The 23,927-nt window shown below is 41.2% G+C and overlaps 1 protein-coding gene across 1 annotated transcript in view; it reads left to right on the top strand.

Annotated features, from left to right (window-relative positions):
- The window catches only part of LOC308094707 (uncharacterized protein), a 95,855-nt gene extending 72,173 nt beyond the window's left edge, over window positions 1–23,682 (top strand). The window contains exons 3-8 of the mRNA XM_080441513.1: window positions 2,297–2,548; window positions 8,312–8,430; window positions 13,102–13,276; window positions 20,117–20,254; window positions 20,578–20,715; window positions 23,329–23,682. Of these exons, the coding sequence (XP_080297639.1) occupies window positions 2,297–2,548; window positions 8,312–8,430; window positions 13,102–13,276; window positions 20,117–20,254; window positions 20,578–20,715; window positions 23,329–23,366 (860 nt within the window). The 3' untranslated portion in view covers window positions 23,367–23,682. The remainder of the gene's footprint in view (window positions 1–2,296; window positions 2,549–8,311; window positions 8,431–13,101; window positions 13,277–20,116; window positions 20,255–20,577; window positions 20,716–23,328) is intronic.
- Window positions 23,683–23,927: the final 245 nt, after the last annotated feature.

Here is a 23,927-nt window from a genome sequence, read left to right as displayed (position 1 = left end):
GGCCTGGGTGGGCCGTGGCCCACCCACATAGAGAGCTGGCCCACCCAATCGATTTAGCAAAAAAATAATAATTGGGAATACATTTATTTTTTATTATTATTATTAATTTTTGGATAAAAAAATCTGTAAAATCAGGCAAAAATAAGAATTAAATAACATAACCCATAGCCCAAAAACACCCAATATCCGCGCAATAACCAATTTTTTTTGCGCTGCGCTGCGCGCGTGCATGCGTGCCCACCCGCTCCTGCTCAGGCCCAGCCTATACTAGCGTTCTGGCTGCGCCACTGGGTCAGACGAGCCGTGGCTCCTTTGCGGCGAAGCCCAGCGGGTTGAATGCCTGCAAGGATGGGGAGATTGTCCACAGGAGTGGGACGCAGGCATCCTGTCACAATGTGCAAGGCTTCGTTGATGGGCTTATCGATGAGGCGAGTATGAGCACTGCGATTCCATACCGGAGCGCAGTACTCGCTAGTCAAGTAAACAAGGGCCAGGGCTGCCTTAAGCAAAGTTCTTGCGCCGGCACCCCATCCTGACCCAAATAGTCGCCTCATCAATGCCACACAAGTTGTTAGCTTCTTGCGCAGTGACTCAAGGTGTTGGCGAAACATGAGCGACCTGTCCAATGTCATGCAGAGGTAGGTTGGCTCGGCGCAAAATGGCGGTGCCACCGGTATATATCCTATATATATATAGGTAATGTTAAATGCCTTGTGCATTTGTTGGAAAGAAGGCGAAAGTGTTTCCAGTTGGCCTTTCGTAAATTCCATCGCTTTACCTCTCACTCGGGACAGGAACCACGAGCTTAGGCACGGTTATAAGCAAGGGCCCGTGTTGGGACCACGGAAACTTTCCAAGCACACGTCTGTCAGGGAGCCGGTTGTCTACGCCGACACTTGCAAATGCAAGGTCAGGGTTTGTCCCAGCGTTCCACCGGCCGGAGAGAAAACTGTCTGCGCCCTTGGGGTCGTATAACAGGGCCAGGCTGTTGTTAGTAGCCCAGGAGGCCAGGTTCTCTCCGTCAGGTGTGCTGGTGTTATAACCCCAGTTCTCATGCTGACAATTAAAATCACCAGCACGGAGCAAGCACCACCGGCCATCCTTCCCGACTGCTGCCTAGCACCAGCCCGGGTGAGGGCCCTTAAATGGCAAACTCTGTTTCGCTTTTGACGTTTTGTGGTCATAAGTTACTAATGGGGGCACCACGTGAAGGCTGTTTGCCTTGTTCAGGGAATAAATGATAGGCTACTCACAGGTTATACTGTAATAGGCAGTCATGGGTGCCATCTGCCTGGGACAAGTTTTTACAGTTCAATCAATACACATCTTTATTACCGGACCGGCGCTGTCCCATTTTGACTGCCGAGTGCCGACCTATGGTGCCGACAACTTTGTAGCAACAACATGCAACTCTCTTCTTCCGTTCTTACCTTCACAATAATGTGTCTTCCGTTTACCTCCGACTGCAGCGCATTTCACACAGGTTATTATTAACGGGAAATAGGTGTAAATTAACAGTGGGTGTGTGTGTTTCTGGGAGGGAGAGCGAGCTTGCAAAGCAGAGGATTTTAAATGTGCCTGCTTTGCAGTGATAATAATGTAATGCTGTGTCATCACAGTAAAGGCTGTCAACGAATATTCCATATTTGAATATTCCTCAGAATATTAAAAACAAAAGAATGTTCGACAAACCGTTAGTCGAGGCAGAAGAGAGAAGTCTCCCCTCAAGGCTTTACTTCATCATATGGTGTTGCGAGCAAACGTTTGCCGATCTACAAGTTCACGATGGATCGCTGATGCAACGCAGCTTGTAGATAAGCCATGTTTGCCATGCGGCACCGTCATACAACGAAGGATAAATCAGCTGCCTCGCTGTAAACACAGACTTCGCTCTGCAGACACACACATTGCATTTCTGCTCAAAGTTGGTTCTAATAAATGTAACTGAATCAAATGTAATTCAACCTCTGAGAAAAATCATTCACTGCTCAATTACTGTTGCAGCCCTCTCTCTCCATTTGTAACTCCTCATGCCAACACCTGCCCAATAACCCAGACATTTTGCAATTTGTCAAAATTGGTAGTGTCAAATTTTTTAGTGTTTTTGGTAAGACTTTATTTAAAGGTCAGGTCTATAATGCGTTATAACCACATTTATAATGCATTATAATGCACTTGTACGGCATTATAACACTTGTTATAAAGGTTAATAATAACAACTTACAACAATGTTTGAATCATTTAAAAAATATTTCGCCTTTAGTCTCACCCGCAACTCAACTGTCATTCCCCTTAGCTTCAACAAGTCACTTTGTTGACCAACACCGGGTTGACCTGATTAAGAGAGTGAAGATGGTCGACTCCATCCTGGATCTGCTCCTTGCTGAGGGTGTCATCACCCATGAGGGCCTCAGTAATGTGAGGTCTAAGCCCACCTCTATGGAGAAGATGAGGGAACTCTATGAGCTCCTGGATTCCAGTGGGACAAAAGCCAAACAAATATTCTACAAAGGTCTTGAGGAAAATGAGCAGTTTCTACTCCAAGATCGTAAGTAATTGTCAGTTAAATTCGTTTTAGGCCAAACATTGTATTAGTAGAAGAGAATGTACTTTTAAGGCCATGATGGTTTCACCATTATTATTTATCATGCTCATTTATCCTCTTTCTATTTCCAAGAGCTCCACTAATTCTAATTCTAAAAATACAAATTGTAATTTGCATTCTAACCAGGATTTTCATTATCTGGCATTGTCATCACAGGGTTGTATTTAAGTTTATACAATATGGGCAATAACTTGCATTTGTGTAATGCACCTGATCAAGCAAAGTGTTGAAATGCATTTTACAATAATTAAGCCATAAAGCAGTAAAGTAAGTCAATAGCATGTACTGTGTGGTCACTTTCTATAATGTTATGGAATGTTTCACTCTTTAGATTTGTGTAAACTTTCTTGCCTTGACCAATACCTCCCACTGTGGAGTCCGGATGACTGCTTGCCAGCATACTTTTATGTTGCATTTGTTTCAAATGTAATACTTCACCCCCCTTTCTTTACAAATGAAAATGATATAAGCTTAGCAATGTCAGTGAAAAGGTTGAATCTTTGAACTATTTCTGAATACTTAGTATTTGGTATACATGTCCCCTTTTGCTGTGCGAGCTGCACTCAGCTGGCATGAACTCCACAGGTTTGTACAAAACCTGATGACTCATGTCATCCCAGCATGATTTGACACGTTTGTTAGTATTGTTGCAGACACAGGAATGCTACAATAATGATGTAATGATAATGGTTTTCAGAATATCATTGTGTTTAGTGACTGCAATGAAAACAATTGGAATGGGATTCAACAGTAAAGGGCCGGTCACACCAAGCACTATAACTATAAAGATATAGTTTTAAAAATCATTACAACTCTTTCTAACTTGTGGATGGCAGAGTCCACCACAACCATAACAAAGGCAATGGTGTACAATATATATAATAGTTATATCATTAGTTATAGTGCTTGGTGTGAACGTATGTAATAATGTATGTAACGTATGTAGTACTATACAGTATAGATTATATAGGTAATTAACCTTTGTTGTTATGTCAAATGTGTGTATTATGTTTTGCATGCAAGGCCACAGTGAAAATTCAGTTAAATCTGATAATAAAGTAATTTATAATGACTCATAAATCATATGTATAAGTCCTATTATAAATAAGCCTAAATGAAATGTCTCCATTTAGAGTCAACCAACTTTAGACTTTGTCCGCCTCTCATCCATACGCAAACTAAAACAGAAGATTAAAAAAAAACAGTATGTTTTACCCCCTGTCCGTCCGTCCGTCCGTCCGTCCGTGTGTCCGTGTGTCTGTCTGTGAACAGCTAATCTCCGCCACCGTTAACCCGGCCGCTGCGAAATTGTGCACACGCACTCCCTGGATGCCAAAGCCAAACCTCTGCCCCGAACTTTTCAGATTGGCCTGTTATAGCGCCACCAGGAGGCCGATTTGTGCAAAACACATTTTTGGATATCACTCCTACAGATGTTGTCCAAACCTCACGCAAATCGGTACACAGTATCTATATAGTCATGTGATCAACACGGATCTGTCCGATTTCCTATATTCTATCCTGATTGGCTAAGATTGGCTTCCAAAGTTTGCAGGATTGGTTCATTTTGAACAAAATGCCTCAAATCATCAACGCAGCGTGCGATTGCCGTGAAATTCTGCGCACAACTTCCCACTAGGCCGAGGAAGAAATGCCACCCTTTTCACATTGGCCTGTTATAGCGCCACCAGCAGGTCTAATTTGGCAAAACGCATTTTTGGAACAAAATGCCTCAAATCATGAATGCAGTGTCCGATTGAAAGGCCTAAGAAGAAATGGCACCCTTTTCACATTGGCCTATTATAGCGCCACCAGGAGGCCACAATAACCTATCTGACCTGGCGGAGACCTGTGCTCCGAGGAGCACTTTTTCTAGTTTCTATCTCTATTTCTGTGGAGAGTTTGGAGAAACGATGACATCACAGCTCAGTTATCATGCATTATTATACATTGTATGCCATGATTGCTTTTTATAATGACCATGCACCTGGAAACAAATAAAATAGCGATGCAAATCCCACCTCAATTCTCAGCTGAGCGCAAGGAAAATCAATAGAGAACGAGACCCAGTCATTGGAGCCCCCGGGGCCACAGGCATTCCTATTAATCCTGTAATGCATTGTGTCCCCGGCCTATACCATCACGTTAAATCCTATTGTCAGGATACTGATGCATGGTGTTCACTCTAGTGTCACTCTAGTGGGAATATCTCCTATAAAAAGTACTCAAGTCATATTTACTTACCGGCAAAAACTCGGATGTGTGTCTCAAAGAATATGAATCGCAGAAAAATTTGAATATTATTTTGGCGGTCCCGTTTTCATTTTTCACAAGATCGGTGGTTGTTGCAATTACCTGCACTACAATACATCACCATATGTTGTTCTATTAGTCAGGAGATATTAGCAGAACATTTTCCAATCTTGGAATAAATTCCTTACCAAAACAAATCTTCACCAATGTGTTTGTAAAGGTGTCTAGTAACACATCTCACAAAGACTGAAATGCAGTTTATGATTCTGAATCCATTGCAAGCATTTGTTTTGCACCAAAACCACTCCTTGGGCTAAAAACGGCCATAGCCATCCTTTTCCAGGTATACTTTTTGTGTAAAAAGCCCATTGAGATTGGGCTGTTTTTAGCCCAAGGAGTGGTTTTGGTGCAAAACAAATGCTTGCAATGGATTCAGAATCATAAAAACACCCTAGTTTGACCCCTCACATGCTACTTAAAACAGAATTAAAATTTGATTTCTTTTCCCTGCATGGAAATGCAGGGAAATGGTGGGTACCCCAACTTTCAGCAGCTGTCAAAAATTCACCTAGGGAAACTGCATTTCAGTCTTTGTGAGATGTGTTACTAGACACCTTTACAAACACATTGGTGAAGATTTTTTTTGGTAAGGAATTTATTCCAAGATTGGAAAATGTTCTGCTAATATCCCCTGACTATATGACGAAATAACCCCCAAAATGTAACAATGTGTACGTTCCGTAATGCAATTCCAATGGTGAAATCTATGTTGTTTCACCCGGTAAAGGAATGGCAGATTCGGCCACGCCCCGAAATACCCGTATGTGTGTCTCAAAGAATTAATACAATCTGCTAGTGGTTCGACTTCCTGTGGTTCTGCAAAGGAGCGGAGTTTCCGTCTTATTATTTGTGTTATTCTTTGTCTCTGCTATGTTGTAGCTATGTTCTAGCAGACCACCTTCCTACACATTTTGCCTAAAAATCGATCATGGCTGTAGCCTTTGGCTCGTGTACATTTAATTGTTCAGTATACATTTGTTTCGTTCTTTGGGGCATAGTTTGCCTCAGTAGCAAACCACCCTATCCTTCTTCATGTAGTTTCTGCCACACTGGATGCCTCCCACAGGTCGGGAGTATAACTTAGTTTGTATTATCTTCTCAGTGCTAATTATTTACACTGCAATGTTCCCTGTAACGCGCATGCATGCGCGCCAAATCTATCTAGCGCAGATAGATTGATGTATTTAGTTTTCGCCTGTTAACTCTGTCTGCCAACGCATGGACAGGACAACATCATTTTCACTTTCAATTGCACTCAGTTAACTTTTACAACTACTCCACAAACACATGCCTTCACCTGAAACGGACATCACTGCCCTTTTGCACACGCAATGACGAGCTGAAGCACAGCTTTAGCAGAAAAGGGTAATCATTGAACTGCTTAAATTTACCTGAGTGTGTGTGTTGTTACATGTTCTGTTGCAAAACGGTAATTAATGTACGTACCGTATTTCCTCTAATAGTGACCTCTATTCAATTAAAATTCTCTTGTGTGTTGGCTGGTGAGACACTCCTAGCGAGACATACTCCACCCCGCAACGGTATTGTGCGCCGAGAACAGCTGACATACAAGCTCACATCGCGTCGCGGATGCAACCGTTGTGAGCTTGTAGGTCTGTTGTTCTCTTCCGTTCTCAGCGCGCAACACGTTAGCACGGCGGAGCATAAATTAGGTTTTAGGGGATACAGCTGAGTGATCAAGCCGTCAAGGAAAATAATACAAAACAAAGCGAAGGAAATCTACCCAACTGTGAGTAATGAAAAAGTTAAAATGACCAGAGACCACCTGTAACTGACAGAAAATATTGATTTATTCATGCTGATCGGTTTGAAAAAAAAAAAATATAGACCTCTCTCTTATACATGCCTCCTTTCAATAAAAGCCCGGTACCCACTACAGTAAACATATACAAGCCCGGGTCACTATTAGAGGATTTACGGTAAATGCACAATGCACATGTCTGTGTGTGCTGTATTGTTACTTTTTGCCTTTCTTCTGTATTTGCAAAGACATAGCACTGCTATTTCGTTCTTTCAGCGTTCTGCACGACCGTGTGTGTATGTTGTGTGTGTGTGTGTGTGTGTGTGTGTGTGTGTGTGTGTGTGTGTGTGTGTGTGTGTGTGTGTGTGTGTGTGTGTGTGTGTGTGTGTGTGTGTTTGTTACTCTGCCTTTCTAATTTCTTTGCAAAGACATCGTCATGTGTGTGTCTGCGCTGAGTGTGTGTGTGTGTGTTGTCACTTTTCCCCTTACAAAACGGTAATTAATGTAAATAACTGCATGTGTTTGTGTGTGATGTAATGTTACTGTTTGCCTTTCTTCTGTATGTGCAAAGACATAGCGCTGCTATTTCGTTCTTTCAAAGTTGTGTGTGTACGTTGTGCGTGTGTGTGTTTTCTCATTTCTTTGCAAACATCATCACAGTGGCATGTGTGTGTGTGTGTGTGCGCACACCCCTCTCCATTCCACCAGGTGTGTGTGTGTGTGTGTCTGCGCGCGTGTGTGTGTGTGTGTGTGTGTGTGTGTGTGTGTGTGTGTGTGTGTGTGTGTGTGTGTGTGTTGTTAACTTTTTCCGTTGCAAAGTGGTAATTGAGCCTACTTCCTTTATTGTAAACTCCCTTCCTCTCTGTTTGGAAAAGTTCATAAAAAAAGCACCAGACATTATTATATAATAAATGTCAGTAATTTATTTTTATATTTCAGTTATTTGACATTTTCCCAGCGTTATTTTCCCACACAATTACAGTGTACAGCAGCTGTCTCTCGACTCCCTCAAACACACGCACACGCACACACACACAAACGCACACACAAACCCAAGCACACACACACACACACACACACACACACACACACACACACACACACACACACACACACACACACACACACACACACACACACACACACACACACACACACACACACACACACACAGGGGGGCATTAAACATGGCAGTGTTCAGCTGTAGCTCAGTCCGTGTTTAACTATACTGACATACAGTAGCTCTGGTCCATAACGTTAGAGGGTTCTAACGTGATACAGAGCTCTGACAAAAGGTGCAGAAGGCTCTGTAGTCTGACTCTGGACACATCTCCACTCACACGCTTAACATAGTTTTACTTCCCACTGTTTGTTTTAAGAACAAAGTATTTTCTTTTTAGGAGGGCTCTATCTCCTCTTACACGCTCACGGCCACCAGCGCACATTTTTCCACACACACGTTACAAGGCAACAGATCCTGACAGGTTGTTTTTCCTGCTGCAGATAAACCGGCTGTAGACACAGTTAATTACCTTGCTAAACAGAAATGTAATCAATTTAATACCATGATAATTACTGCCAGGTATTACTGGGTTGCTTACACAAGTCTGTTGTCTTTTCTGACACAACAGTTGTTACACCAGACCAGCATGAAGATACAGACGTTGAACCACTATTGCCAAGCTCAAGTTCAACATATACAAGTATAGAAGTGTCTGAAACTGAAGGTAAGCTGACTCTATTCATAGATGTCTTCAATAAACTGATTAAACTGTCTGGTCTGTTAACACTATTTACCTGAAGTCTGTAGTAGCCTATTCTATTACGTGCTTCACATACTGTGTTAAAACAGGGTCATAAACATGGTCTACACATCATATTAAAACAGATCTAACATTCCATTTATAAGATAACATTCCAACTGACATCCATATATTTTTTACCCTGGAAGTCTTGTTGTCTTATGAAACAACTAGTAGGCTACATATTTCCAAAAAAACTAAGATAGGCCTATACAGACACTTGCTAATATTCCATTAACTGAGGGATGTAATGACTTTGCAAAACCACATGGATTTACGTTGCTTGTTGTAACCAAATATCCTCACATATAGGTTAGAGTATTCTATTTGTCAATTTGAGTGAACAATCAAGTTACAATTTTATTTAACAGCACCATTAAAAAGCATAAGTGACATGTTTGTGTCTGTACCAACACCAGTTGACCAAGGGGGTTAGAGATTGCGACTTAGGTTGCACACACTGTACACAAACGAAAATTAAGCAACATTCATCACTGTGAAGGTACAATGAATAGGCAGAATTTTCTTTTAAAAAAAAAAACCTTTATAAGCAATTAACTTTGGGGAACCAGCTGTAAAATAGGAGTTTGTGCATTGGGAACCACAGATAGGGGAGACATGATTATTGAATGCTTGGGAAATGACTAGAGGGTCAGAGAAAATTTCATTATTGATTTGTATCTGCTTCAGGGCAGGAATTTCACGGCAGCCATGACGGCCATGGCCCTCATTGCTTAGCCTGGGACCAGACGAATCTGCCAGTGCAAAAAAGAATTGCCCTCTGCGATTTGGGTCTGGCACCGCTCCGTTGTGAATCCATTTCCTGCTCCCGAAGTATGGGGTGACCAATCAGGGCCCAGTACTCAAATATGGGAGACTGTAATTGGTAGTTGGTTGTAGGTCTAACCAATTGTGTGCAGAGCCATTCTTTTGATCCCGCCCCTTGGGGAAAAAAACGTCCTCATAGAAGCACCAGACTCATATCCACGCAGTGAGTCTGGCCACTCGAGGCTACTCGTTGCCCCTCTCTTTGGCCGTGTGCCCCTCGAAAAATGACATGCCCTATGGCCAAAGTGGCCTTGATGCCCCCACCTGCACTGCCCCAGCTGATTTCACTGTTTCTCCTCAGCACTATCTACCTGTCAATACGGTAGACACCACCAGTTAGTTGTCTGGTTGAGATTCCAAATTCTTATTGCACAACAAGTGAATCGCTGCACATATAACCAGTGGTATGTTTGATTTCGAGCCTATATTCTATCTTAAAGCGGAAGCCAAGCAACGCTTTTGACAGAGAGGGGGAGAGCGAGTGAGAGAGAGAGTTGCTGTTTAACGTCACCAGCGTAGTTAAATGAAACGGAAATGGAATTAGACTGTACCTGTATATTATGTAAATGATGTACTAACGAGAGTGACAGTATGAACAAGTCAACAAGCAGCTGTCTGTCTCATTGATTTTCAGTTTCAGCGCACGTGTGCACATCAAATCACAGTACAAAACCCGACATTTGAACAAAATATAGATCGATAAATGTGACAAAATACAGCGAAATCCCATGTCTTAAGAATAGAACTTAATAACTGCAAATACATTCAAAGTTTAGGCTATCAATAGCCTAAACATGTCCCAGAAAACAATTGAAACAAAAACTATTCTTTTATGTCAGAAGATAGACATTCCTTAGTCCGGGGTCCGGGGTGAGTTATTATGACTATCACTATCCACAAAAGCACTTAGTCAATCAACTAAAAACGAAATATTAGTGTCCCATCACGTTATAGAACACTGTCCATAGAAGAACTTAGTAGTCGCTCAAACCAAAGGTGGGAGAACGATGGTCGGCGCAGCAATAAAGTTCCCCTTGCCAAGGAGTTGTGGTATCATCTGACTCATGAAAGCGGCGATCATGTCACAGTTGAACAATGCAGTGTGGAAGAAAAACACTGATGTGGAGATACAGTAGTAATTTACTACTAGTAAATCACAAACTTCTAGCCATCATAGTCTCTTGAAAAATATTTATCATACAAAACAAAAACCTGAAACATGCATTACATAAATAAAAGTATTTGACTAAATGTGCGTTGTCTGTTAAGCCTACTTCTCAGACATAATTTAAGAAGTGATGAGGGCCAGACGTCTTGTTCCCCTGTCGTGCAGTCACGAGTTGGGACTGTGTCCATGGCCCTCTGAACTTTGAATGGCACTCCGTTGATGCAATGATATTAAAGCAATATTGTGCACAACCCCACAGATGTCTGACACTTTAACTGGCGTGGCAGCATGTAGCTTAGGGACAGTCGAGTCCCCCCTTGATCCATGTGAAGCCCGAACGCATTCCACCGTGGCCCTGGCTATGCCTATTTGTGGCACACTGTGGACATGCACTTCTAGTCCTACTATTGTTTGCGAGTGGGATTATCATATAGCCTACCATGTGGGAATAATCTTTGTCAAACTACACAAATCACACCAAAATGTAGTCTGTTATGATTGGAATATGTCTTGAATATCAATTTCATCCAGCACCGATTATATGACTGTCCCGTGCGTACGCCCTGGAGATGTCCGTGCATTGTTGTTTTCAAAATGAAAATCTGCGTTTATGCTGCTGTAGGTCTTAATAAAGCCAAATGTCGAGACATCTGAATAACTGTTAAAGCTTTAATCTCCTGTTTAAATGGGTGGCTGATTAAGCATCCAACCTAATAGATTGTTGTTAATACCTTGGTTGTAATTATGTCACCTGTTAACCCCGTAACCTTATGTTAGGGATACTTACTTAGCTACTTAAGATGTTCGGTTACATCATTTTAATTGAATGTTGGCTGCTGCATAATGTTTAAATGCCTGTCAGATTGCCACACAATGCTGCACCGCATGTCTACAATTGAAACAACTGGTGTAGCCTAAGCGTACACGACCTTAGACCAGATGTGAGATTTGAGCGGGCAAGTCAAAGTAACTATCTGATAAATGAGGGCCAATGAACCTTAAAACTCCTCCTTGGCTTTGTTTAATGCTTGAGCTCTGGAGTCCACACAATTCTCACCACAGCACAAGAGATTCTAAAGTGCAATAATAGCAGTAAGTAGTTTGATTCCCACTAATAATAGCAGTAAGTAGTTTGATTCCCTAGGGTCCTAGGGTCCTACCCTCTTTCAAGGCCCATGCTCTTTCAAGGCCCGTCAGAATAGAAATTAGTTGTAGTCATGATTGTATTACTTTTTTTATAAAAGAGGCCCAGGACATAATGTCTTTGAATGTCTCTCCATCCTGGTTGGAAGCATCACTCTCACTGACTCTCTCTCCCTCTCTTTTTCCTTGCATCACTCTCCATCAACCATCAATTTCCAGATGAAACAAGGTAAGCTTACCCCAGGCTCCTGTGTTGGACCAGTACTGTTGTAATAATGTGTAAATGGACACCAGAGCTATAATCCTACTTACTTAGCTTAGCTCAGATGGATTACAGCAGCCAACCTCTTTGTGTCTAACCTGAACATGTTTTTACAGAATGTTCATGCTAACTGCTTGATATTTCGTTTTTTGTTATTGGTTGGCTCTGTATGTTTGTTTCAAAACATCTTTACAGTGATTTCTGTTAAGAACATCAGCAGTGTTAAAGGTTTTAAAGGTTTTAACGTATTAGTAGTGTTAAACATTTTAAAGGTTTTAAAGTATTAGTAGTGTTAAATGTTTTAAAGGTGTTAAAGTATTTGTAGTGTTAAAGGTTTTAAAGTATTAGTAGTGCTAAAGATTTTTAAGTATTAGTAGTGTTAAAGGTTATAAAGGTGTTAAAGTGTTAAAAGTTATAAAGCTTGGGGTAACATGCAGACCTGGTCACGGGTCTGCCATCAGAAAAGTCACACCAGGAACCATGTGTAGCACCCAGGGGCCAAACAAGACAACACGAAAGTCACATGACGTCACATGTTTGGGACAAATTGCACGCATTAACATTGAGATGTAAAAGGCCCCTAAGCCAAATGTATTGTTACTCTGGGCCATGCATGTCGGGAACCGTTCAAGTTGGGAATACATGCTCCACCCGTTGTGCAATACCCCCTGTTATCTGATGTATTTGTTACTGTACCTATTGTCAGCTCCACACAAATCAGGTTTTGCTCTGTGTCGCAGCTTTCATTTCATTTCATTTTATGGCAATCGCATCCTTATTTTTGCATTCGTCTTCCCTTCTGTTTATCCTAATGCCTGAAGTATACATTTAAAATGTATACTTCTGCCTGTGTGATCGTCTGCCATGCTATCTCTTTCCCTTTGGTGGTTTCATTATAAATCAATTGTGTGTGTGTGTGTGTGTGTGTGTGTGTGTGTGTGTGTGTGTGTGTGTGTGTGTGTGTGTGTGTGTGTGTGTGTGTGTGTGTGTGTGTGTGTGTGAGTGACCACCAACTGCACTGTGGTTACTAATAAATGACTGACTGCCTATACAGTAGTCATGTAATTACAGAACAACCACATTGAGCTCTTCATATACAGTAACTTTTTAAAGGTTGTGTGTAATGTTGCCATTACAATGTTCAAAAAACTGTGCCTGTGCCTCATGCATTTCATGTTTGTCCTATCTCCTGTACCTCTCTTCTGTGACAGATGCAAGATCGGAGGGAGTCTACTCTGTGCCACCACAGGGACCATACTGCTGGTGGTCACCACGGCAACCGACTACTGGGTGCAGTACACGGGGGATGATACATCTTATTGCCACTCGGGCATGTGGAGGGGATACTGCTGCAATGGCACAACATGTCACAATCTGCGAAATCAGCAAAATGGTATGTCCTAGTAACTTCACAGGACAACTGTCTATTTCCAATTGTGGTCATTTATTGGGACACAGGGGTGAGCTTCAGGCAGCTGGTTATAATCCGGAGAGCGTTTAGGAGCACAGTATTCAGCTGCAGAGAAGACAAGGGATTGCATGGAAATTCGTAATGTCTTGGTCGAGGCTCCTCAGCTTGTACCAGCTCCAGCTCCCCAGCCTGTACCACTCATCCACTTAAACGTCTCATTGGATTAGTGGGACCCTTGATGTCACCTTCTAGGCGTTGATTGAAGGAAAGGGTCCTATCAAGGTGTACGCTGAGGTAATTTGGGGCTTGTTGGAATTCCAGGCGCTTGTTGTTAACGAACCCATTCAGTTCCTTTTTCGCGTCCCTGTTGTTGAGATGGTAGGCTGCCGACACCGTCTTACCAGTACTGAGCTGCAGGCACCACCTGCGGAGGTAGGTAGCCAAGATGCCCATATCCTGGTTGAGACCCTCTTCCATCGCCTCCCATGTCGGTTGTCGCAGCATAATGGCTGCAACAACCGGTAGGTTGTAGATGTGGTCCCCTGTTAACCTGCCCCGCATTCATTCTGAACAAGAAAAGATAAATCTACTGGTAGCGACAAAGTAGCTCTGGTCCAGACCAGAGCATTATAACTTGCTAATGTTCTGGACCAGAGCTAGCGACAAAAAAAGTGTGCTCCTCGGAGCGCAGAAAATGTAGTCTGGCACAAATGGCCTATATTTGGAGATGCATCGTGATCCATGGCATCCAGAGATTTTGATTGTACGACCTACGGTTCAAGAGAGCAAAAACATTGCATTACTTGTTAAAATGGCAATGGTTATGCAATGCCCTCCTTGGCAGCAGAATTTCTAGTATTGCCTGATAAGCGACCGTTTTCATTTTAATTTTCTAACTAAATTATATAGAACTTTGTCCTCGAGCGAGAGGTGACTGTAAGCACGCGAGACTAACTTTAATCCATCGAAAGAACAGAGGAAACGGTTTCCTAATATATTTTTTCTCTCTCTTTCACAATCATTCATTATCATGGGGACGCAGGGTTAACAGGTGGAATACAAGAATGCTCGCCCCAAAACACGCTCGCCCAGGGTCAAATCCGATAACCTTGGAACGGTCGCCACTTATTAAATCATAAATCACCGATATTGCGAGAACGGAACGGACAACGGAGGGTGGAATGTTTGAGTGTGTATTCTGCGCCGCCTGTCAGTAATAGGAGGAAACGTGAACATGAATATATGAACTCCAAAATAAAATATTCCATTGATTAGTCATCATATGAATCAAATCATTGGTCATTATTCTGAAGTTCTGCTCCCAGCTCCAGGAATCTAGTTGAAGCTATTTGTTGATGCTTGTCGTGGCGTCTCGATTGAAAGTGAAAGTGGCCAGGTTTCCTTTTTTCAATCCCGTGCGGGCGTGCATTATGTGACTCTCTCTCTCTCTCTCTCTCTCTCTCTCTCTCTCTCTCTCTCTCTCTCTCTCTCTCTCTCTCTCTCTCTCTCTCTCTCTCTCATCCCATTATGATTTATGATTTGAGCCGGCACACACAACCATTTCTGGCATTAACTCCTAGTAGGCCTACTTTGATTTTAGTTAGGGAATTTTAGCAAAATATTTGGACCATCTGTGAAAAAATTTACTACCAATAGCTTTCTTCACCAATGTGTTCTTATAGGTGTCTAGAATCACCTCTGAATTTATTTAAACACAAATCCTCGTGGAAAATCCTGGAGAGCCAATCAAAGTTAAGGAGCCCAGAGGGCTTGGGTGAAAAATATGAAAAGAAATAAAAGTCTTGTGATGTGTCTAACTAGGGGTTTTCAGGGGTGCTGAATCCATTCCAACCATTATTTTTGAGTAAAAATGTCTCCCTGGCCATCTAATATTGGTATATTGGTTATTGTTAGTGTATAATCAGTGTATAATCAATGGTAGGGGATTGGGGTGTTGTTGAATTGATTCTATTCTGAAAAATAAAATAAGAAAATATTGCTAAACACTTGATAAGAGTGTACACCTACTGTGCACATGCTCAGTGGGATACACTGTCTGCATGTGGGGAAGGAGCGGGAGTGTTGCATCCTGGCAAATATGTCTGGACGATTTTAAGGTACGGTAGTTTATCTACTTTTTGGCATTTCTTTTCCTCTGCTGGCAAAACTTTTGATTACTGTGAATTTAGATGTCAATTTTCTCTAGCCTATTGCTTACATTGAACAATCATTAGTTAAACAATCATGACACTTGTCTTTTAGTAGACAACATGGAAGAGGATTCTCTTGTGGCTTAAGGTGTAAAACTGAGATGACCCCAAACTAAGATACCATTTGGAATGCAAAACCGAGCTATACAGTCGTGCAAGAGGTATATCCACTGGAAATCGTACGTTTTTTTCAATGTGATGAAAGTTGCCACTTGCAGATTTCAATCCTATTCTATGTTGTGAGTGACATCATAATTTAATAAAAACTTTAAACATAATCTATTCTTTAGAGCAAGATGAGCAAGACCAACGGCCAGACAGGAAGAAAAGACGCAGGGCATTGTCTGGGTCAAGTAGTTCAAGTGCTAGCTGGCACACTTGATCTACCATAATACTTGCATCCTTTGCAATGAAGGTATCAATGCTGGCACATTGAAAATAAACCCTGGTAAGTCTTTTGTATGTAAGATTCAAATGAATTTTGATAATTGTTTTTCTTGCTCCTCATTGTAGGCTTCCACTCAAAGTAGAATAATTTAATCATGCACATACTGTATGTGGCTACCTTTTATCCAGACAGAGCTCGGCAGTTGTATCGTGCACCTGATAATGTCTACCAGGACCAACTGAAAAGGAGTTTGATGCAGAAAGCAAAGCGACGAGGTGATGACTGGGGACGTGAAGTCGCTGGTCGCCTGTCTGGTATTATAGATTTGGTGGCAGAAGAGGCAGTATATCATATTCGATGAAGAAGAGACTTTGAGAACCCTCTTACAAAGTCTAAGGTAACATTATATGGATACGCAATACAGCTGTACAATACAACTCACATTTCTTATCCTTTATTAGTCCCCCTCATTCCTGGACCCATATCAATCTTGCAGAATAAATTATTTTGAAATCAAAAGTTTCACTATTAAGAATTATATTTCTTCCCTCAGGATAAGAAATGTGAGTTGTATTGTACAGCTGTATTGTGTATCCATATAATGTTACCTCAGACTTTGTAACAGGGTTCTCAAAGTCTCTTCTGCATCGAATATGATATACTGCCTCTTCTGCCACCAGGCGACCAGCAACTTCACGTCCCCAGTCATCACCTCGTCGCTTTGCTCTCTGCATCAAACTCCTTTCAGTTGGTCCTGGTAGACATTATCAGGTGCACGATACAACTGCCGAGATCTGTCTGGATAAAAGGTAGCCACATACAGTATGTGCATGATTAAATTATTCTACTTTGAGTGGAAGCCTACAATGAGGAGCAAGAAAAACAATTATCAAAATTCATTTGAATCTTACATACAAAAGACTTACCAGGGTTTCTTTTCAATGTGCCAGCATTGATACCTTCATTGCAAAGGATGCAAGTATTATGGTAGATCAAGTGTGCCAGCTAGCACTTGAACTACTTGACCCAGACAATGCCCTGTGTCTTTTCTTCCTGTCTGGCCGTTGGTCTTGCTCATCTTGCTCTAAAGAATAGATTATGTTTAAAGTTTTTATTAAATTATGATGTCACTCACAACATAGAATAGGATTGAAATCTGCAAGTGGCAACTTTCATCACATTGAAAAAAACGTACGATTTCCAGTGGATATACCTCTTGCACGACTGTATAGCTCGGTTTTGCATTCCAAATGGTATCTTAGTTTGGGGTCATCTCAGTTTTTCCAGTCCTCATGTAGTCTTCTGATTAATGCTGCATCATCCACACTCTCAGAATAAGACAACATCTGTGCATAGCCTTTTTGGGTGTCTTTTGAGAGCTTTTGAATCTCAGTCTCAGGACCACCACAGATGAAGCACCTTAAGCCACAAGCTACAGAATCCTCTTCCATGTTGTCTACTAAAAGACAAGTGTCATGATTGTTTAACTAATGATTGTTCAATGTAATAGGCTAGAGAACATTGACATCTAAATTCACAGTAATCAAAAGTTTTGCCAGCAGAGGAAAAGAAATGCCAAAAAGTAGATAAACTACCGTACCTTAAAATCGTCCAGACATATTTGCCAGGATGCAACACTCCCGCTCCTTCCCCACATGCAGACAGTGTATACCACTGAGCATGTGCACAGTAGGTGTACACTCTTATCAAGCGTTTAGCAATATTTTCTTATTTTATTTTTCAGAATAGAATCAATTCAACAACACCCCAATCCCCTACCATTGATTATACACTGATTATACACTAACAATAACCAATATACCAATATTAGATGGCCAGGGAGATATTTTTACTCAAAAATAATGGTTGGAATGGATTCAGATTCAGCACCCCTAGTTAGACACCTCACAAGACTTTTATTTCTTTTCATATTTTTCACCCAAGCCCTCTGGGCTCCTTAACTTTGATTGGCTCTCCAGGATTTTCCACGAGGATTTGGGTTTAAATAAATTCAGAGGTGATTCTAGGCACCTATAAGAACACATTGGTGAAGAAAGCTATTGGTAGTAAATTTTTTCACAGATGGTCCAAATATTTTGCTAAAATTCCCTAACTATTTGTAGCGTGTTCACTACAGAAAAAAAAAAATCCGCCAGTACATTCCGGAAGAATTACTAGGAAGCTTGCCGTAAAATTTCGATGGCAAAAACTTCCGCCACACAAGATCGGTGACCGTTTTCACATGAGATGAATTTGAAATTCAGAGCCGCTCTGTTTCACAGGAGTAGCGACTAGGCTGCTGAGGAGTTCCGCCACGGAAAATTGTATTAAACAAAGTTGTCATACCACAAATCAAAAACAATGCACATGCATTTCTTTGAAGATGAACAGCTGTCCAGAGTGTCAGGTTGCGTAGCGTGGTTAAACCAGGAAGATGGAGTGCACATATAGGGTCCCAACCAGTGGTGTGTTCTACCGTAAACTATCATTACCACTTGAATTTAAATTATTTATGAGGAGTCAGTCAGGAGACTGTAGTAGAAAATCACCCACAAAAGCTTATTCAACTTTCCCAAAGTTGCATCTAACAGACGCATGGTCCCGAGTCCCGACATATAATTATGTCACCATACGACCATATATGGTGAGAAGCCTATATTCTGATTCATTGCTGGCCAGATAAATCAATCAACCTCATGATTTGCACAGACCCGACTTTCAGGCTATTGGTCATTATTCTGAAGAACATGTTTTACTATTAAAGTAATGATGCAACACCTTGTTGAAGAAACAAACAATAAAGCACGCAGATCGACTCACTAAAAACCAGGTGCTGTATTCAGAATCCAAAAAGAATAACGTCTGCACACTGGGTCATGCTCCAAAGCTTTAAAATGTATCGGTTCCATTCCATTTTATCATTGGACGTGATGTTTTGAGCCTATACCGGCTTGTTGTGAAATCATTACGCACACAGCCACAGCCACAGACACAACCTGTGCGATTGTAGCCTAGATAATTAATAGGCCTACCCTTATGCAAGATGAAGCTATAATTATTTTCTATATCCTACTCCTTTACATAAAAATCGTTTTCAGACATAATGCTTTAAGTGTTATTATTGGCTACATTATGCACCTGCTTGTCATTCATGCATTAAAATGATTATGTCCGTTATTTTGATCAGATGTCCGATAAATTGAAATCATTCCGGACACGGCGACCGGCAGTTTAAAATCCTAGCGCAACCCCTGCTATTGGCTCTGTTTATGGTTCAAACCCAACATTAGACACAATGTCAAGGAGTAAACAAGCTACTGAAATGAGCTAACCTGGCCTTAAGGTGGACTGATTTAAGGTAGACCAGTAATGCTACACAGAGCTAATGTGGCACCAACTCATAACCCCTGTCCCATCAAAGTCTCAACGAGATGCAGTCACATTACTCATACCAATATCAAATGTCTTCATTATGCAACTATAAAGTACAATGTTATATACATTGTTGGTTAGTAATGGATAAATGTTTCTTTGTTACTTCAACATTTAACACACAATTTGACATACATTGTGGGTGGTTGGTAAATATGGTATTGAATAATTGGAAGGGGTCCTTGGGGCCAAGAAGGTTTGGGAAGGTCTGTTAATACTTTGACTGCACACATCCCCAGGTATGGACTAGATTATATAATGTTTCAAATGTCACCTTTCAATTTTGCAATTAGACAGAGATCTAAACATTCACTGATGTAAATAATTAATTAAAAGTTTTCTCAGTTCTTTATATATTGAGTTAATATGTATAACCACATAACCAGGGACTAGGAGGTAGACACCCAACTTGAGATAGGGAGGTCTTTTATGAGCTAAAAAGACTGTATTTGCCCTAGGTGGCCTATCTAAAGTAAATCGTTTTTCATCTGGAGAAAGATGCTCATACGTAGATGTAATCTTAAGAATAGAGCCATAAAAACTCAATAGGCTCGCGCGTGCACCCGACCGGCTACTTTTTTGACCCAGTTGGACATTGTGCTGACTAGTGGAACACCCTGCTTACACACAATCGTTCCATTTTGTTACATTTGTACACTCTCAGAGTTAAATTCACACTGAGGATTTTACTGTGCAGACACCTGATTGATTAACAAAAGATGTCAGGATGTCATCTGCTCATCACTGATTATTTTTTCTCTGTCCCCCCCTCCTGTCTGTCTCCACCACCAGCAACACAACTCAAAGCCATGGGCTTCTTTCTACTCCTTAATGGCCTGTTATGCATCATTGGCATCATCATTGGTATAAAGTCAAGTATCCAGAGGTCAAAGCCCTCATTCGCTGCAGGGATTATGTTCCTTTTACCCAGTGAGTATTCACACACATGTACAGTAGGTATACACAAAATCTGTGTTCATTTATTTCTGAGTGGGTACAAATTAACCCTTGTCGGTCTCAAAGTAAGGGTCCATTTCTACACTTTCAGAGTCAAATTAATACTGAGGATTTTACAGTGTACTCAAACACACACACACACACACACACACACACACACACACACACACACACACACACACACACACACACACACACACACACACACACACACACACACACACACACACACACACACACACACACACACACAATGATTGATAATCTTGTAACACCTGGTCTCCCACATTTCCTAGCTTTTGTTATTGTGCTGATTATGTCCATCTATACTGGAATGACGGCTACCAACTTCAATAAGATCCCAGACTCGGATTGGGGCTTCTCCTGGTCTTACATGGTATGCTGGATGGCTCCAGGCTGGACCTTCTTTGCAGGTAAGGCACTGAACCCACACACACATGCTGCTCTCCAAAGATTGTAAGCATTGTTGTCCTAATCTGAACCCGAGTAGATTAATAAAAAACGTAATAGTTTATCTACATTATGTTGCTTATTTGAAGTGATACACGTGCTTTGAAAAAGCAGGTTGTTTTTGATCATTAGCTTCTGTCACGGTTCCACCTCTTGAGCTTATGATGTCACAGAGTGATGTTAGAGCAAGACATCATCTTGGTCTCTCACACCTGTGATGTTTCAGAGTGACGTTGTCAGAGTGATCATCAGTGACATCAGCAGAGGTTACTATTGTAACGTTTCGCGCACTGAGCTGGAATCAAACTCCGATCTCCAACTCTGCAGACCGGCAGGTAGCAAGCAACGCCAAGAGAGCTAGCTCCCCTGGAGGAGCAAGTTACTGGGTCTTTTGCGGGTCTTTTGCGGAGTCGCTACACCATATTAACCCCCTGCCACTGTGCGTGCAACTAAGGGCGGATTCAGACTGGGTCCGATTCATTCAAACCGTTCCAGAGTACGATTGGCCTCTCTCAGCTGGCCAGTATTCACATTGGCCAAGATTCTTGCGCACCCGAGACCTTAATTTAACAGTAATGGTAAATATGTGCCTCATGGGGGCGCTGTTGACTATGGGGCTTTGGGAGCTAGAGAATGTCATTCACAGAAGAAAAGTGACTTGTCAGAGTGCAGAGTGAATAATAAAGTTTGACTGTGTTCCTGACGTTGTCTTGAGTTATAATAATAACAGAACAACAATACACAACCAAAGCAGTGTGTGCGTTGGTCTTTGAAACCTCAAAATGTAACGTCGTCTCTCGCGTCTCTGTTATTATCAATATGATAGCGACGTCACTAATGCATCCTTGGTATTTTAGCAGTGACGTCACTGACTAATCCTTGTCATATTTATCCTTATATATACGTTCACTACACATGTGTTTTTTGTTTATTATTTTTCACGGCTCGCGCTACTCAAACACTGGCGGGATTATTATGTCTTGTCAACATTCAAGTAGAACTATGAGAAGGTATAACCCAGCTAAAATAATGCGTCATTATAAAAATATATAAATTATATATGATTAGCAGTCCACTTCCTTCTCTTGGTACGGATGGATTCACACTGCCGCGTTCCGTTCCCGAGTCCGCACTGCTCCGCAGCAATCGGACCCGAGACTACCTCCCCAGGTGGTTTCGGGTACGGTACGGTGATGCGTTACGGGGAACGGTTCGCTACGTTCACACTACCACAATCTGCCATGTGGTCCGGGGTGCGCACCCGGGACCATAGTCTGAATCCGCCCTAAGAAGCTTGGGTAACAGGTACAGGCCACAGGTCACTAGATACACAGTATACAGTACATATAGGGCTACACACTCACAATGCACATTAATGCTGTCAGAACGCAATTCGGGAATCGAATATAATTTTAATTAATAATATTCGAATGTTGTTTAAATGTTTTTGTATTTTTGTATTTTTTTCATGAATGTACTGAGTAACGATTCCAATGAAGACAAATGCTTTCATCACGTCACGCATGATCAACAAACACTTGCTATGCATCCCATGTCTATGATGCATTATAAACATACTTACAATCTGCCTATAACACTGTATAATTATAGTTATAAGAACTCATCAATGCTCATAATGCTTTATAACAATAATCATAAGACATTATAAAGCATTTAATAATGAGTCAATTATTATAATTGTCTCTATAATCTTTTAAACCAACCATGACCACTTATAGTGACAGAATTACTGTATAATGCATTTTAACAGTGACTGTAAGTATACAGTGTTATAGGCATATCACAATACATATATACTTGACCGTATAAGTAATTATAGAATGCTTTATAATGTGTTATGATTATTGTTATAAAGCATTATGAATATTTATGAGTTCTTATGAGTATAACAGATAATGCATTTTAGACATGGCATGCATAGCAAGTGTGACCGGGGTGTTTCCACTAACCAAACATCCAAATCGCACTGATAAATCAGTGGAGTTTATTCAACGTACTGTTGTAAGAGGACGAACTGCAGGGCCAACGTCGTTAGCCACTGGCCAGGTTAGGTTACTCTACGAGGTGCGTCTATTCCTCGGACGCGCGGTAAGAAGTTATAGCCTAATATCTCTACTCTTAAGGTCCTTACACACCGGGGCGATTTTTTCGTGCGAATAATACGCTTTTTTTAAAAACCTTATAAAGTCAATGCAAGCGTACATGGCGCGAAAAAGCGGAAAAGCGAAGCGAAAAAGCGTCTTTTAATTATTCGGAACGAGTCCGAATTTTGCGTATATTCGCACATTCGCCGGTGTGTAACCGCCTTTATCAAAAAACCTGAAAATAAATGAACTTAACTTAACCCTTAACTAATATAGCTGGTTTCACTATTTTGTTAAGCCTGTTATTATAGCATGTGTATGTGTGCATGTGGGTGTTTATTATTGTACAACTATAAATTCAAGCTATTATTATTAGTATTATTAGTATTATTATTAATTATAATAAAGATAACTTCAAGAAATGCTTCCACACATCCTTGACTGAACGACAGCACCATATGTCTGTTGCAGGTTTCTTTATGTTTTACGCCTACTACTGGGGATATTAATGAACAACAAGAAAGGCAAAAGGATTGGCGGTTCGGAGGTTTCTGTGGCCTACAGCATGCATTCAGGGGAGGGACTACCCGACTCCAGGAAGAGTAGGTTTTTCATGGTTAATGTTTTACCTTGAAATGACTTCACTGTGTCACGCTCCGCCCCGCAGCCCTTGGACCTTGAATGCCCATATATGGTGTTGGACTCTTAAAGGAGTAGTTCACCCCCAAAACGACTTTTTTTCTATTGATTACTCACCCCATGGAGCCTTGAATTCATGGATTTATTTTTGTTTTTGTCGCATTCCTTCCTTTATTATTTGATTATAATAAATTTAGCCCCATTGATTCCGGTAGGAGACACAAATGCATTTGTGTCTCCTACCGGAATCAATGGGGACAAATTTATTATAATCAAATTATTGTCTTAGGAATGCCACAAAAACAAAAATAAATCCATGAAATCAAGGCTTCATGGGGTGTGTAATTGATAGAAAATAAGTCATTTTTTGGGTGAACTCCTCCTTTAACTCTTTCAGTGCCAAGAGTATTTTCATAAAGTACTCCCAAACT

The sequence above is a fragment of the Gymnoscopelus braueri genome (genome assembly GCF_963280865.1).
Source record: "Gymnoscopelus braueri genome assembly, chromosome: 11".
Lineage (NCBI taxonomy): Eukaryota > Metazoa > Chordata > Actinopteri > Myctophiformes > Myctophidae > Gymnoscopelus > Gymnoscopelus braueri.
The sequence above is the reverse complement of the archived record's forward strand: the minus strand, read 5'-3'. Positions and strand labels throughout refer to the sequence as shown.